General features: G+C 51.1%; 1 protein-coding gene across 1 annotated transcript; it reads right to left on the reverse strand.

Moving 5' to 3' along the window:
- Positions 1–2,326: 2,326 nt before the first annotated feature.
- LOC135815242 (NACHT, LRR and PYD domains-containing protein 3-like) lies at positions 2,327–14,659 on the reverse strand. The gene is made up of 4 exons (XM_065328516.1): positions 13,840–14,659; positions 10,299–10,366; positions 8,934–9,239; positions 2,327–5,517 (listed from the first exon to the last, which is right to left on the reverse strand). The coding sequence occupies exons 2-4, from the start codon at positions 10,303–10,305 to the stop codon at positions 2,750–2,752; spliced, it is 3,081 nt and encodes a 1,026-aa protein (XP_065184588.1). The 5' UTR covers positions 10,306–10,366; positions 13,840–14,659; the 3' UTR covers positions 2,327–2,749.
- Between the last annotated feature and the right edge of the window lie 1,669 nt (positions 14,660–16,328).

A 16,328-nucleotide genomic window follows, 5' to 3' on the forward strand; every position in this document is an offset into this window, starting at 1 on the left:
TCCCGCACGGCGACTGCAGCTACACCCACAAGCCCTCGCCGAGCCGTCTGCATGGTCTTGATACCGGCCCAAATGCGCGCCGAGTCAAAGCGCCCCTTCTCAGTACGTTGTGCCATGGCAGCAAACCAATCATTCTTCGCAGCTCGGGTGGCAGCGCGAGCCCTCGTGCGCGCAACACGGTAGCGCGAATACTCTTCCTGATTCCGGCCACTAGTGATCCATGTTCGATAGCATGCATTGCGCGCGTCCAGCAGTGGCCGCAGCCCGTCCTGGCTTTCCGTAAACCAATCAGGCTGCCGTCTCCTCTGATGACCGAGAGTGTCCGCAGCCGCCGCCGTCACCACGTCCCGCATCGCATTCCATTTCTCGTCTACCGTTTCCGCGTCCGCCACTGCATCAATCTTGGCATTGATGTTTTCCTGGTAGTCGTCAACCTTTCTCCGGTGGTTTCCCTCAGCATCTGTCGAAACCACTGCGGGCAGATTATGCACTGCAAATCGTACTCTCTTTGTAGATTTCCGCGGTTTCCACAAGACCCTGCCGAGCCTAAACCTGGCGGCAACAAGACTATGGTCGCTCCCACATTCTGCCGAGCGAATAACCTGAGCATCAGTGCACCAGTGCCGGCTCCCTTGCGCTGTGATGATGAAGTCAATACAATGGACATGTTTAGCTCTGGGATGCTGCCAAGTGCCTATCAATTCCTGCTTTTTCCTGAACCAGGTGTTCGCGATCCAGCATTGATGCATTGCCAGAAACTGAAGTAGCTCCTCTCCAGACGAATTCAGGCAGCCCAAGCCATGTGAGCCACGCACAGCGCTCCAATCATCACCTGGCTCTCCAGATCCCACTCTGGCATTGAAATCTCCAAGTAGAACAAATTTCAATGATCTGTGCACGGTATTGAGTTGAGTACTCCTTTCAGAGAGTCATAAAACGCATCCTTTTCACAGCGCTTACTGTTGAATGTTGGCGCATAAGCTGTAACCAGCGACATCCATTCAACCTCTCCACTCGCCAGATCAAACTTCAAGCGTATGGACAACAACCGAGCGGATACTGCGACGAGTTGACAACCTCCTTCGCGCCAGGCCCGAAACGCATTTCCCCTCAGCACAAACACAACGCCCTCACCTCGCCGTCTGGGCGCTCCTTCCCCAGGCACAGGCCGACCCGAAGCAATGACCATTGCTCCGTGGACTTGATAGTTTTCCTGACCAAACCAGTGGGTCCTTGAAGAGCAGCGGCGTCCATCTCCAAGCGTTCCAGATGTTGTACAATTTGATAAAAATTTTTATCGTCGGCAACAATTCCACTCGCGGCAGCCGTCTGAATGTGGCCCTCACTCTCAACCAGAGAGCGTACGTTCCAAGAGCCTATGCTGAATACTCCATGCTGTCGTTTTCTTTATGCTGTAGATGTCACCACTCGCGGGCTCGCAACGCCTCGCGAAGGCATCTGAGAACGGGTCGACGACAAGAGTGTCGACATCAAAAATCGTCGACCAAGTCCGCCGCCGATATTCCCGCCTCAGTATGTTATCCTGGACGGCTGACACACACACACACACACACACACACACACACACACACACACACACACACACACACAGAAACACACACACACAAGTACACACACCCACGCACGCCCCCCCCCCCCCCACACACACACTCAAACACACACACACACACACACACACACCTCAGACCTCAGACCTGCCCATCGCTAAAGCGATGATAGCGAACAGCTATGTTAGACATAGCAACTTGTGCTGGGATTACACCATTCATCAGCTTGCAAGGCAGATTGACCGCCACTAATTTTAGCATGGTATCCACCATACAGCTGATTGACGTGGCACACACACACACCGTGACACACATACACACACACACACACACACACACACACACACACACACACACACACACACACATACACACACACACACAAACACACATGCCCCCCCCCCACAAAAAAAAGATGTACCTCATCCACACACGCATACGTTCGTTGCTGCCTCCCCCCCCCCCCCCCCCCCCCCCCGCCCCCACTCACAATCTGTACGAGCACGTCTGTGAAGTCGAACACCATCATTAGCCAGTTCACTCGGACAACCCCCCCCCCCCCCCCCCCCCCCCCCACACACACACACACATACACGCCTGCATAATAAGTGTGTGCTGTGCCGGTATAACAAGAGCCAGGTAAAAACCTTTCTCCGTCATACCACACACAATGTTAACCCATACACAATGCCAGTGATTGACATTCATGTGAATCACTCCATGTGTTCTTCACAAACAAACATACAGTCTGCATACCGGTGCACTGCACACAGCCAACTGCCAGTGTAATTCAGGAAACACAGAAGAGACAAGGAAATGGAGTGAAAACATCGTGTCAGTACAAGACACTCAAAATAATATTTTTGTACTGCAGGCAGTGTTATCAGCATGGCAGCGCTCAAGAATTGAGAAAAGATTGAAAAGTTTTTGAAATTTATCTGCTATATAGACAGGCACCACTGGCAAGGAAGGCTCATACGGTCAACTCAGTGTTTGGCCTGGGCAAGAGGAAAATGGGCTTTGCACTGCCCCGTTATAGGCAAGTAGTTAACTGTAGCGGCTGAAAAATCAAGTTTTGTACAAGAAAAGAACACAGACTCAGTGATCACCGCCAGAGAGAATATATGCAAGGGCTGGTGCTGGCTATAACCATGGCAACTGTACATTGTCATAGTAACAAATCAGATCTGTCCATGAGGCTCGAGAGCACATTCAGGATCATCTACCAGCGGCTGTAGCTCGGACACCAACCTGCTATTATCCCCATACTCTGGAGAAAAGTAGAGTATCCTAAGCTTGCTACACTGGTGAACAGCCGATACGAACTGGGCTAGTACACGTCGTTCCTCCGATCTAGGACCATACGTGAAGGTATATCCTAGGACATCCAGTACTTCCAGGTTCCTGTTAGAATGGAGAATTTCCAGAATGGACGTGAGCGGCACATCAGCACCGTACTCACCAGTGCATAACCGGGAAAGTGAAACATTCCGCAACTTCCTACATGAACTCAGCGCTCGGCAGATCAAAGCAAAGCCGTCAATGCCGACTTTATTCTCATCTAAATCCACATCCTCCAGGCTGGACGATGCGGACAAAATGGCTGATGAAAAGACATTACCATCGGTACAGTCATTCCGAATCAAATAGAGCACACGTACATGTGTGTAGTGTGCCAAGCCATTAAGAATGCAGCGCATAGCAGTGCTGGGTAAGCCACAACCATAAAGGCACACTTCCTGCACGTCCACACAAGAATGGGTTGTGAGGAAATGAGCAATGGCAGTGCAATCTAACAGGCTGAGTTGCACAAGACTATAATTCAGAGAAAAGACCTGAGAGAAGAATGAACAATGGCCATTACAAGAATACGTACCTTGATACTGGCAGTGCTCTAGATAAGCTACTAACAAATCAGCTAGGCAACGGCGTTCTCCCTCTACAAGCGCAGGAGGCCGTATAGAAGCAGTAGTAGCAGCCGGGGCAGCTCCAGGTGACGATGGTGTCGATATCTCCGATTTTGCGCTTGTCATCGCATGCTGCTCACAATGCGATGCGGTCGCGGGATCGACTTTACGTACAGCCGACAGGAACACCTCTGCACTCGCCTCCGCTGCCTCGTTCTTCCATACGCTTACAAGAGTATCCAGGTACAAGTCGTCCGTCAACTCCCTGCCTCGTGGCAGAGCATTGTCGACACGCTGACGACCACGTCCTTGCCCGGCGGTGCCAACCAGCAGCTGATCGGCGAGATCTTTCATCTTTTCAACTGACAGCGCCGATTTCAGCACCGCATGGATACGGTCCACGTCGTTGCTTTGCTTGGTTGGCTGAGAACGGCTCACAATGTCGTCGAGCAGGCGTGTATCAGTCTGGCTGCATGCACGTTGTGTACGGTCGTCGTCGCAGATTATCCGCCACAGATGCTCCATGATGGCGACTGCGGGATTTGGCGGTGTGAGCGCGATCAGGAAACGCCAGAACATGGTCATGTGACCGCTGTAATGGCCGACTCTCCTCACCAGCCATGCAGCGTCGTTCTCGTCGTTCAGCATCTCGCTAGACACGTACCAGGCCGCCAAGAACTCCTGAAAGGACAAGTGAGCAAATCGATATTGCCGGTCTTCTGTTGAGCTGGTGCTCTTGTAAGCCATTAGCAATCCTAATTCAATTGCAAGCGCGCTTAGTTGTGCCGAAATGACATCCTCCTCGTTGAACACCATCTTTTGCTGAGCTAGCATAGATAGTGCAAAACCAGATAGCTCCTTCAGCACTTCTACCTCGTCCGTCTTGATGGCGGAAAGCGTCTTGTAGCGTTTACCCGCACGTCGTTCCATGACACGGCGAACAAGCGACTCGTACAGTCCTGTACTGGATTCCGGCAATTTACTACCGTCTCTGTCGTCCATGAACAATTCACAAGCCAGCGCAGCAAACAGAGGTGTACACATTAGCGACATTGTGCCCTCTTGTGAGCGGAGCTGCTTCAGCATACCCTCGCCTTTCACACCGCCCACCACATTCTTCACGTACGTTTCAACGTTGTCTGGTGAGAATCCAACCACCTCCACTTGCTGTTGATACTCTCCACATTGCGACAGGGTATGAGCATCAGTACATGGTCGAGACGTCACCACCACATGCATATCACCACTACGCCTTCTCAACAGTAGATCACGCATGTATTCACTGCAGTTCTCCAACTTGCACTCATCCAGCCCGTCTAGCACAATGCAAAGACGGGACAGGTTGCTGCGAAAGAACCGGGACATCTCCTCCAGCTCATTTGTCTCCACATCCAGACTGGAGAATCGACGTGCCAGCAAGTCGCACAAGCTCGTAGCAGATTGCACCTCGGCACGCCGTAATTCCACTGCCAATACCAGATCAAACTTTCCACGCCACAGCTCACCTTTAGACCAGAGGTATTCCAGCATGATCAGAAAGATCGTGGATTTGCCACAGCCAGCGCTACCAAACGCTAGTACATTCTTTTTGTTCTCCTCCACTGGTTTCTTGGCACGCGGCTCCAGTAAACCAGAATCAGCTACCTCATGGTCACAGCCCGGGCGCGGCGCGGTCCCCTGATTGCAAGACCGCTCGCTGGTAGCGGAGAAAATATCTTCCAGTTCAATGCCACGCTCGGCCGTAGCGACCCTTTGCGGCTGAGCCTCGGAGAACAATTTCAACTGGCGTGCTCGTTCAGAACCAGACGAAAAGGACGATGACTCGTTACTGAAAAGTTCGGAAAGTTCCTCCTTTGTCAGCAACGTCAAGTTGACAAAAATATCTTTCAATGGGATTTTGGCATCGCTGGCAAGTCCACCGCTAATCTGAATACCAGCCTTCTCAACTGCCTTAGCCAGCAAATCACGGGCAGTTCGGACAGAAGCTGGCAGCTTCTGCTCGTCGGACGCCATGGGTCGCGGGCAGGTTTGCGTTGAAGTAGCTGCAAGGAGCACCAGGCAACAACATCGTGCAAGGAGACGCTACAATTATTATTTAAAATATTTTTACTTTGCCTGCATGACAGATGATTGTACGAATTCTGGGTGCACCGGTGGTCGGTGTGCGAGGAGGTGACGGTACGTGTTTAGCTCAGAACTATCCTCGGACTTTGTAGTTGTTGCGTTGTTTTTCCACCGCTACAAATCATGCATTTAGTGAAGTCCTGTGCAGACTGTGGTAATGGCAATGGTGTAAATGTACTGATGTACGTACATGTACATATACGTGGTGCTGATCCACAAGTAGAAACACTTTTTACACTGCACTGTCTGTAAAATGAGTGAAACAGATTATTGAAATATTTATTTCAGGACTGTCTGGTACATGGTGTGCACTGCACGCATGCACTGATCTAAGCATTACCTAGTAGTAGTAGTAGTAGTAGTAGTAGTAGTAGTAGTACCTACTAGGCCCCGTGTAATATTGCGGCATTTTTTTGAGCATTTTCGGAACAATCCGCGAACCCAGCACTTTTGGCTCGTGATGCAGCATGTTTCCTGGATTGGGGCAAAGGGAAGGAGGGCATGTAGCCTGGATTGGGGTAAAGGGAGGGAGGGCATGTAGCCTGGATTGGGGAAAAGGGAAGGAGGGCATGTAGCCTGGAGTGGGGCAAAGGAAAGGAGGGCATGTAGCCTGGATTGGGGCAAAGGGAAGGAGGGCATGTAGCCTGGATTGGGGCAAAGGGAAGGAGGACATGTAGCCTGGATTGGAGAAAAGGGAAGGAGGGCATGTAGCCTGGATTGGGGCAAAGGGAAGGAGGACATGTAGCCTGGATTGGAGCAAAGGGAAGGAGGGCATGTAGCCTGGATTGGGGCAACGGGAAGGAGGGCATGGAGCCTGGATTGGGGCAAAGGGAAGGAGGACATGTAGCCTGGATTGGAGAAAAGGGAAGGAGGGCATGTAGCCTGGATTGGGGCAAAGGGAAGGAGGACATGTAGCCTGGATTGGAGCAAAGGGAAGGAGGGCATGTAGCCTGGATTGGGGTAAAGGGAAGGAAGGCATGTAGCCTGGATTGGGGCAAAGGGAAGGAGGGCATGTAGCCTGGATTGGGGCAAAGCGAAGGAGGGCATGTAGCCTGGATTGGGGCAAATGGAAGGAGGGCATGTAGCCTGGATTGGGGTAAAGGGAAGGGGGGCATGTAGCCTGGATTGGGGCAAAGGGAAGGAGGACATGTAGCCTGGATTGGGGCAAAGGGAAGGAGGACATGTAGCCTGGATTGGGGCAAAGTAAAGGAGGGCATGTAGCCTGGATTGGGGTAAAGGTAAGGAGGGTATGTAGCCTGGTTTGGGGGCAAAGGGAAGGAGGGCATGTGGCCTGGATTGGGGCAAATGGAAGGAGGGCATGAAGCCTGGATTGGGGTAAAGGGAAGGAGGGCATGTAGCCTGGATTGGGGCAAAGGGAAGGAGGACATGTAGCCTGGATTGGGGCAAAGGGAAGGAGGGCATGTAGCCTGGATTGGGGCAAAGGGAAGGAGGGCATGTAGCCTGGATTGGGGTAAAGGGAAGGAGGACATGTAGCCTGGATTGGGGCAAAGGGAAAGAGGGCACGTAGCCTAGATTGGGGCAAAGGGAAGGAGGGTATGTAGGCTGGATTGGGTCAAAGGGAAGGAGGGCATGTAGCCTGGATCGGGGCGAAGGGAAGGAGGGCATTTAGCCTGGATTGGGGTAAAGGGATGGAGGGTATGTAGCCTGGATTGGGGCAAAGGGAAGGAGGGCATGTGGCCTGGATTGGGGCAAATGGAAGGAGGGCATGTAGGCTGGATTGGGGCAGAGGGAAGGAGGGCATATAGCCTGGATTGGGACAAAGGGAAGGAGGGCATGTAGCCTGGATTGGGGCAAAGGGAAGGAGGGCATGTAGCCTGGATTGGGGTAAAGGGAAGGAGGGCATGTAGCCTGGATTGGGGCAAAGGGAAGGAGGGCATGTAGCCTGGATTGGGGTAAAGGGAAGGAGGGCATGTAGCCTGGATTGGGGCAAAGGGAATGAGGGAATGTAGCCTGGATTGGGGTGAAGGGAAGGAGGGCATGTAGCCTGGATTGGGGCAAAGGAAAGGAGGGCATGTAGCCTGGATTGGGGTGAAGGGAAGGAGGGCATGTAGCCTGGATTGGGGCAAAGGGAATGAGGGCATGTAGCCTGGTTTGGGGTAAAGGGAAGGAGGGCATGTAGCCTGGATTGGGGTAAAGGGAAGGAGGGCATGTAGCCTGCCACCTTCGAGCTACTGTAAAACCGGACACTTTCGGTGGAGATCTATTTTCGGTTACTTCGGTAAAGGTAATTTTTATCTAAAAATAAAACGCGATCTAAAATTCCACACAGCCATGCCCCCCCCCCCATACCACACAGCCATGCCCCCCCCCCATACCACACAGCCATGCCCCCCCCCCCCATACCACACAGCCATGCCCCCCCCCATACCACACAGCCATGCCCCCCCCCATACCACACAACCATGCCCCCCCCCCCATACCACACAGCCATGCCTCCCCCCCATACCACACAGCCATGCCCCCCCCCATACCACACAGCCATGCCCCCCCCCATACCACACAGCCATGCCCCCCCCCCCATACCACACAGCCATGCCCCCCCCCATACCACACAGCCATGCCCCCCCCCCCATACCACACAGCCATGCCTCCCCCCCATACCACACAGCCATGCCCCCCCCCCCCCATACCACACAGCCATGCCCCCCCCCCATACCACACAGCCATGCCTCCCCCACCCATACCACACAGCCATGCCCCCCCCCCACCACACAGCCATGCCCCCCCCCCCCATACCACACAGCCCATGCCCCCCCCCCCATACCACACAGTCATGCCCCCCCCCCATACCACACAGCCATGCCCCCCCCATACCACACAGCCATGGCCCCCCCCCCCCATACCACACAGCCATGCCCCCCCCCCCCCCCCCATACCACACAGCCATGCCCCCCCCCATACCACACAGCCATGCCCCCCCCCCCCATACCACACAGCCATGCCCCCCCCCCTCCCATACCACACAGCCTTTCCCCCCCCCCCCCCATACCACACAGCCATGCCTCCCCCCCATACCACACAGCCATGCCTCCCCCCCCCCCCCCCCATACCACACAGCCATGCCCCCCCCCATACCACACAATGTGCAAAATGCATTTTCGGATCTGGAAAAATAGTTTACCGAGATTTTCGCGCTACCGAATCGCTGATTTTGGGAAATACCGAAATATGACACCACCGAAAGTTCCCAGGGTTGCAGTATCTTGTTGGGGATTGGGGCAAAGGCAAGGGCGTGTAGCCTGTCACCTTACAAAGGGAAGGGCGTGTAGCCTATCACCTTACAAAGGGAAGGGCGTGTAGCCTGTCACCTTACCTGCATCCAGCTGAGGACCCGGCCGCCGAAGAAGTTGAACCATTTGCTCATGCCTGCCATCATAGCCCAGCGTCTTGACGACATTACACAGCTTCTGGTAAGCATCCCGGCCTCCAGCGACGATTGATTTGACAAGCTCTTCGTTGTGATCACTGTTGGCCTGAGTCCGTTTCAGTGTGTCAATCGTAATGCGATCCTTGATGAGGTGAGCCTGTATGGCCGCATTGCGCAGTCTCTCCGCAGGCACTTCATTCAGCCATGGCTGAATGTCACAGATGAATGTTTCCGAGTAAAACGGGTTACCAGCTGGAAATGCAAGCAAATGCAAAGCATTAAAAAAACTTGAAGCACACTGCACCGTGATAACTCAACAGTGGTGTGAAAAGAAATCCAGCCCACAGTTCTGTTGGACGCCGAAGAACGGAGAGCCGAAGAACGACCAGGCTAGAATTTCACCAAGCACAGCATACCAATGTATACACGGTGACTCAACTGTGCATAGACTGTAATACATGTAAAATACGAACAGTCTAGGCTAGGAGGCTGACCCCCCCCCCCCCCCAGTTCTTCAGGGACCGACATTACTGTAATGATTGCAGCAGCAGCAGCAGCAGCAGCAGGAGGAGCAGCAACAGCAGCAGCAGCACTGAGCAGCAGCAGCAACAGCAACAGCAGCAGCAACAGCAGCAACAGCAGCAGCAGGAGCAGCAGCAACAGCAGCAGGTGCAGCAACAGCAGCAGGTGCAGCAACAGCAGCAGCAGTAGCAACAACAGCAGCAACAGCAGCAACATCAGCAGCAACAACAACAGCAGTACTCGCGGCAGCAATAACAGCAGCAGCAGCTGTCGCGAATCGCTAGCCGGACAATCACCAGTCCACAACTCCTTATTTGTGCATGTTTGCGCCTCGTGCGCCTAAAATCTGCTATGCGTACTGTACTACCGTACGCTGTTTTTTCTCATAAATTATTTTCTCTTCAGGGTGCTAGTGCCGAAATGGGCCAGCACCGTGCTCACCTTTCTTCGGTAGTATTCATATTTGGTTACAGTGTGCCCATAATAGTGTTGCTGCTATCTTTCCCTTGAAAGCAAGGCTCTTTCCGGTTGGTGAAAGGCTGCCGAACCTTTACTTCGTTATCATCAACTTCATTACCTGAAAGCTTACTCGTAGCCTTGACCAGAGTCAAGCTGCAAAAGCCTTAGCTCTTGTTCTGTGTTTATGGACTGACTCATAATCAGCCAGTGACACACAACAGCAGCAGCAACAGCAACAGCAACAGCAACAGCAACAGCAGCAGGAGCATCTCTGGCCCTGCTTCAGCATATCATACATTGGTATGATGGTGGTCCTAGCAGTTCACATACCATCCATGCTGTAGCTTCTGCAAAACCTCTAGTGTCATGACACATCCATGTTCCCTCATCAAGCACACCTGCATGGAAACACAATGAGGAGACAGGCAATGCGAAGACAGGCAATGAACAGACAGACACGTGGGTAAGCAGTCAGTGAGCAGGCAGACAGTGAGTAGGCAGATAGTGAGTAGATAGACAGTGAGTAGGCAGACAATGAGTAGGCAGACAGTGAGTAGATAGACAGTGAGTAGGCAGACAGTGAGTAGACAGACAGTGAGTAGGCAGACAGTCAGTAGGCAGACAGTGAGTAGACAGACAGTGAGTAGACAGACAGTGAGTAGACAGACAGTGAGTAGACAGACAGTGAGTAGACAGACAGTGAGTAGACAGACAGTGAGTAGACAGACAGTGAGTAGACAGACAGTGAGTAGACAGACAGTGAGTAGACAGACAGTGAGTAGGCAGACAGTAACAAACAGTGCTGTAAACCTAGTCTTGCAAGTGCTAGCGATAGCACATGTACAGTGTACCATCCAGTCTTGCAAATAACAGTCACACCTGCGTTTGCCGCCCCCATGTAACAAGCCGGGAATCCCGCCTTGACTAGACAAATCCGTATGCACCGACAGCGCTGTGGGTCGAATATGCATCGCTGGATCAAGCGGAATCCTGTCATATCAGGACGGTCTCTACTGCACCAAGGGCATCCGGTTTGGGCAGGTTTTATTGTACCAGCAGGAGTACCTGAAACCCAGAGTGCACAGCTTCTGACCTTGTCTACATGAGTGTCCAGTGTCCGTCATTTATTATTATTTATTATTGCAAATTACGCTTAGTAATTGCACAATGTATAAAAACCAGCATTTGCCAAATGGAAGGAAGAATGAGGAACGAGTTGGAATGAGGTGCTTATACGCATGCAACTGCAGAATAGGTGAAACAGAAAATATCAAAACAGTCACCTAAAAATAAAAGAACGGGTTTGAGTTTTATTTGTTGAAGTAGAAGTGTCTGTCATGGCCACAATACTAAAACCTGCACTCGTAGGTCATACTTGATGCAGGTGTAATAAGCCATTATTCTAACGAGGCGCATATATAACGATTTCCCAAAGTTGACTAGTTTACGTGTACCAAAGGTAACGATTCTCACTCACTCTCTACGCTCAATAGGACAGTATATGTATCGATTTCTGTATAACGATTTCTATTTTAACGACAGATTTCTCCTCGTTAACTCGTTAAAGAGTTAGCACTTTGTTTATGGCTTTTACAGTACTGGTGTATTCATACCAGGGAGTAGTAAAATAGTTACTCGATTCGTATTTCCCGCTCCTTCACCATGGCAATGAGAGCCAATCAAGTATAGAAGAGCGCATGCTCCGGTGGTTCTCTGGTGTTGTGTGTTGTGTCTTCCTTCTTGTCTACTCTCTTGTCTTAATACTGCGTCCACATAATTATTCAATCCTACAAAACCCCTGTGTTCTGGAAGTCTGAGGGGACTTTATGTGGCGGGAAATGACGTAGTGCATACAACTATGCTGCAGTTGTCCAGCAGCGGGAGATCTGCTTGTACGCACTACATCACCAAAATGCTGTTATATCAAGAAATTTCTCCGCGACAGCAACCCATTCGGAGCTGCGCACTCTGTACACCACATTTTCTGGGGTGCTAGCCAAGCAGGCAGGCATAGTGTGATGGTCTAAGACCATGGCTGAGAAACAGAGGGTACCATGTTCTAGTCCTGCTTGGAAGCGGAAGGATTTTTTGTGCGCTGAAGCCGAGACCTCAGGTTGGCGGAGATGCTCCAGTTTCACCACCACAGGTATGTCGGCAGCAACCTCTATCATGCAATATTCTGTTCTCGAGGTTCGTGGCTTCTCGTAAAAAAATCCAGACGTGCTGCGACCCACAGTTAATTGGGAACTCGTGGCCTGGCACGAGGGAAGCATGGAGGCAGCGAACAGCTATGTCAATTGAGATCCAGACTGATGTACATTAATTTTGCAGCCCACAAGACCACACATGTGCACTGACACTCAGCTGTGCACAACAACATCAAAATAAATAATTATACAGCCATGGCCAAAGAGATCCAACCCGCACGTCAAACTGACGAAGGCAGCGCCGCGCTTCCATTAGAGAGGTTGCGCACAACGAAGATTTGTAAGATTTTAACCGTCCGCGTTCGAGTGACGAAAGTTGCTGCGAAGATCCGTCCAAACACGACCAAAACAGAGTAGCTCTACGAAAATATATTTCGCTACTTGGAGTACTAAAATACTGATATTTTACAACTCCCTGTCTCGACTCTTCGCATCCACGCGTCGACCCACTACGAAAAAGTTCACGCGTTGTGTGCAACCTCACGGCTTATGGTATTTGTTAGCTTTTTTTCGTTAAAAATACTCGTCACAGCGCTACGAATTTTCGTTGTGCGCAACCTCTCTATTATCAATTACACCACGAACGGTCCACAAACCCATCCAAGTGACACGTGCGCAGCATGAGACTTGGCACTGCTTTCGGCTCGCGGGGTCGGATTCTTCGGCCACAACTACAGTTCTTTTCTCTGCAGTACCAGCGCTTTGGCCGAGTGGTTGTGGGCTTGCCTGCGAATCACAAGGTCCCGAGTTGGAGACCCGTGCTGGGAGCAGGGAGCGTGGAGTGTGCTAACAAATGCGGTGATGCATACGCGAACCACTTTACATGCAAGGAGCTGTGCCGACACCCACGGTCAACTGGGTACTCACTACTCGGAGTGAGGGTAACATGGACGCAGCTAGCGAGGTATTCGCCCCCTTGTCGCGCATTGGTTGTGAGAGTTGCCACCTCACCCTCGCCAGTAGGCGCTGCATCACACCCTAGTATCACAGGCATGGTGGTGGCCTGGCACGAGCAAAAATTCCTAAGCTGGTTGTGTTTCTCAATACAATTGTACAGTCAACTTCGCTAATAACGACTGCGGATATAACGACAATTCGCGAATAGCGACAGAATTTCCATGCCCAGAGCAAAGTCCCATCCCATTGTTATACATATAATGAGACTTCGGGTATAACGACACTTCGCGAATAAGGACACCTTTTTGATGCCTCGCCGAGTGTCGTTATAAGCGAAGTTGACTGTATAGCCGGTGGTAACGCAGACGTGCGAACTTTACTTTTTTTACAATTCTCTGCGCGGAAAGCATACATACTTGTAGGTTTGGATTTCCTTTGCCAAACAACAGGGGTGCAAGTACATGTACATGTATGTACAGTGCTGTTCAATGCAATCCAGTCGCATCGCTCAAGTTTGCACCTTGCATCATTTCGCCGCCCACTGTTCGCAGGTCCAGGGCTGCGCAACGCCCGGCGCGTACTTGCGTGACACGGCGCGTTTTCATTGAGTAACACCGTATGTACATGTACACCCCACCGTTAGGCGCTGCATCTGCCGCTAGGGTTTACTGGGGGGTTAGCGGCCGTCGTGAGTTCCCTTTGGGAACGGACACGATAATTTACTCTCTTTTTTTTACATGTACATGTACAAATTCACGATGCCTTACTGGGTGAGCGAAATCCACGAGCGACTTGAACACCATGATGGCGCACACACGATCAGCCATTCTCCACGACCCACCGCATCTCCAATCGATGCATGGTCACACTTAGCAGTCGTTACTTGTACTTGTAGCGCTAGCAGCAGGATACAGACTACAGTAGGTATGGAGCAGTGCAGGTAGTTCTAGGTCAGTTCAACCATGTACAGATGGTCAGTTGGGATGGCAGACGTATAGCAGGTGAGCTACTAGTGCTAGTAGGGCGCTAGGACATACGCATAAACTCCCTGTTGATACTAGTACCTGGATATATCCACCGCCGTGTTCCAGGTCGTTAGAGGCCACGGTGAAGTCGCCGTGTGAGGGTGTGGACGGCCGAATAGAAGCAGGATACAAACTTCTTCTTTTAAATTGTCAACGCAGAGCACGCTACCAATCATCCAATGAGTGCGAGTTGAAAGAGAGACGTATCGCACATGCACAGCCCCATGGCGGGGCAGATTCGGGCCAGAGAATTATACTATTTCACACGGCCACTGAGCCGCTGGACGTGAGAAAGTCTCCTGGAATTCGGAAAACAGTACAACGCAGCTCTGCAACTGCCACGGTACCGCGGTGCGTCCTGCTCTATTTACAAACGTTGCATTGTAGAAATGTTCGGAGACGAAAGACAACAATGCGAGTTATATGGACAGAGGTTTTAGCGCAGAGCATCGACTCTTCTTCAGCTTCTCTCGCTCTCCCCTGCTGTCCCTAGCCTATTCTTTCACTACAATCATAGATCTGAGCGGCTAGAAATATTCTTCTTCCTTACGAAAGACTTTCGTTTCTGTCAGGACGCTACATGTTACGTATGTATACAGTCTACACTAGCAGTCACTGAGTCAGTGTTGTCTGTTGAGAGCAGCGACTCCCTGGCTAGCTGAGACTGAGCATTACAGAGTCCACCACAAAGAAAAGTCAATGCATATCACCATGATCACGGCCAGGGGATCCCGGGAGTGTACTACTAGTACAGAGCTGGCAACTGAAATCCGACCCCCTGGGCGGCGCCGCGCGCCGCCCAGGGGGTCGGATTTCAGTTGCCAGCACTGTAGTACTACTACAGTGCTGGCAACTGAAATCCGACCCCCTTGCCGGCGCGGCGCCCCAGCAAGGGGTCGGATTTCAGTTGCCAGCACTGTACTAGATATTGTAGGCCCTGCACTGCACAGACGATACACGCGCGCATGCGTGTAAAAACAAAATGGCGTCATGTCAGCGGGTACTGTACTGTTGAACCAGGGAGTCGTACCCGTATAGACGACTCCCTGGTTGAACTAACTTGAAGATTGCTGCTGATGCTGGCGTTTCCAGTTGGCTAATGGGTAGTTGTTGTTGTTGTTTATTTATTTTACATCGCATGGCAAACGGGCAGTTCTGCCCAATATTATGAAAGCGATGACAACCAGTACAAGAGTAAGAAGAGTCAGAAATGAAGAGAAAATAAAATGAAAATAAAAATACGAAAACGGAAGTAGCAATGAGGGGAGGCAGGGTCAAGACGAGCAGAAAAAATGGATCTCAAATTTACAAGTCGGGTCATCGTAGCATGATTCTATCGAGTCTCATCAGCAGGTTACGAAAGCCATTACATTTAAAGGGGCACTCCGGCTTCATTTTCGACGCCGAGTTTTCGATGCCAAGACGAAGGTAGGTGAAAGAGAAGACCCCTCGAACAAGAACGAGTCTCCAGAAGCGATCGAGTCGAGCAGGAAGACGACTTTTGAATTTCGACCGAGCGAGGGCTGATGACGTAATGAGGGATTAGCTTGCCAGTGGAAATGCATCTGCGCACATACATTTCACACACTTTTTGGCCAATTTTCACCCGAAGAAGAGGTTGTTTGCTATGTTCTCCCAACGCCGTGAGCGATCCCGCCTTCTATACCCTTCCAGATACCCTGAAGGTCCTCCAGAGGAGAATTTATCTCCATCAAAGCGTTGTTGATCCGCTAAATTGGTCTCGAGACATATTCACCCAGTGCAGTGCTGATACATGTAGAATGTTGAATCTGTGATAATTGTCGACGATGGAGAGAGAGAGGCTGATAGCCACTGTCGCAGGGAGAGTGAAGCTGCTGGAAGTAACAACGGGGAGCCCGTTTGTATCACCTGAACAACCAGACTTCAAAGCAGCTTGACCAAATCGGAGGGTGCCTCGTTGCTTATCGTGAATATTACACCGACATGAATTACTACAAGTATACTGGTGAGTTTTTATCTTGTTTTGTTCGTATGCTAGTACCCTGGACTGGAGTTCTCGTTAGCAAATTCCTATTCCCTGGCGTTTTCTAAACATTCCGTGTAGGACTGAATACGTGATCAAGTATTCCGATTTGGGTAGATGTGGAATTTGGACATGTATTTTATAAAAAAAATCCTAATAGAGCGTTTGTAGAGAAATGGTTGCCCAAATACAACAAAATTTATTCTGCAGTTCTACAACTAACTTG

Source organism: Sycon ciliatum, chromosome 4, assembly GCF_964019385.1.
Source record: "Sycon ciliatum chromosome 4, ocSycCili1.1, whole genome shotgun sequence".
Lineage (NCBI taxonomy): Eukaryota > Metazoa > Porifera > Calcarea > Leucosolenida > Sycettidae > Sycon > Sycon ciliatum.

What these genes read in the sequence shown, in the direction of transcription:
- LOC135815242 (XM_065328516.1), bottom strand. An exon ending in GGGTCCTCAGCTGGATGCAG is followed by an intron (nt 5,518 to 8,933) that starts GTAAGGTGACAG and finishes TGCTCCTTGCAG; the next exon opens with CTACTTCAACGCAAACCTGC.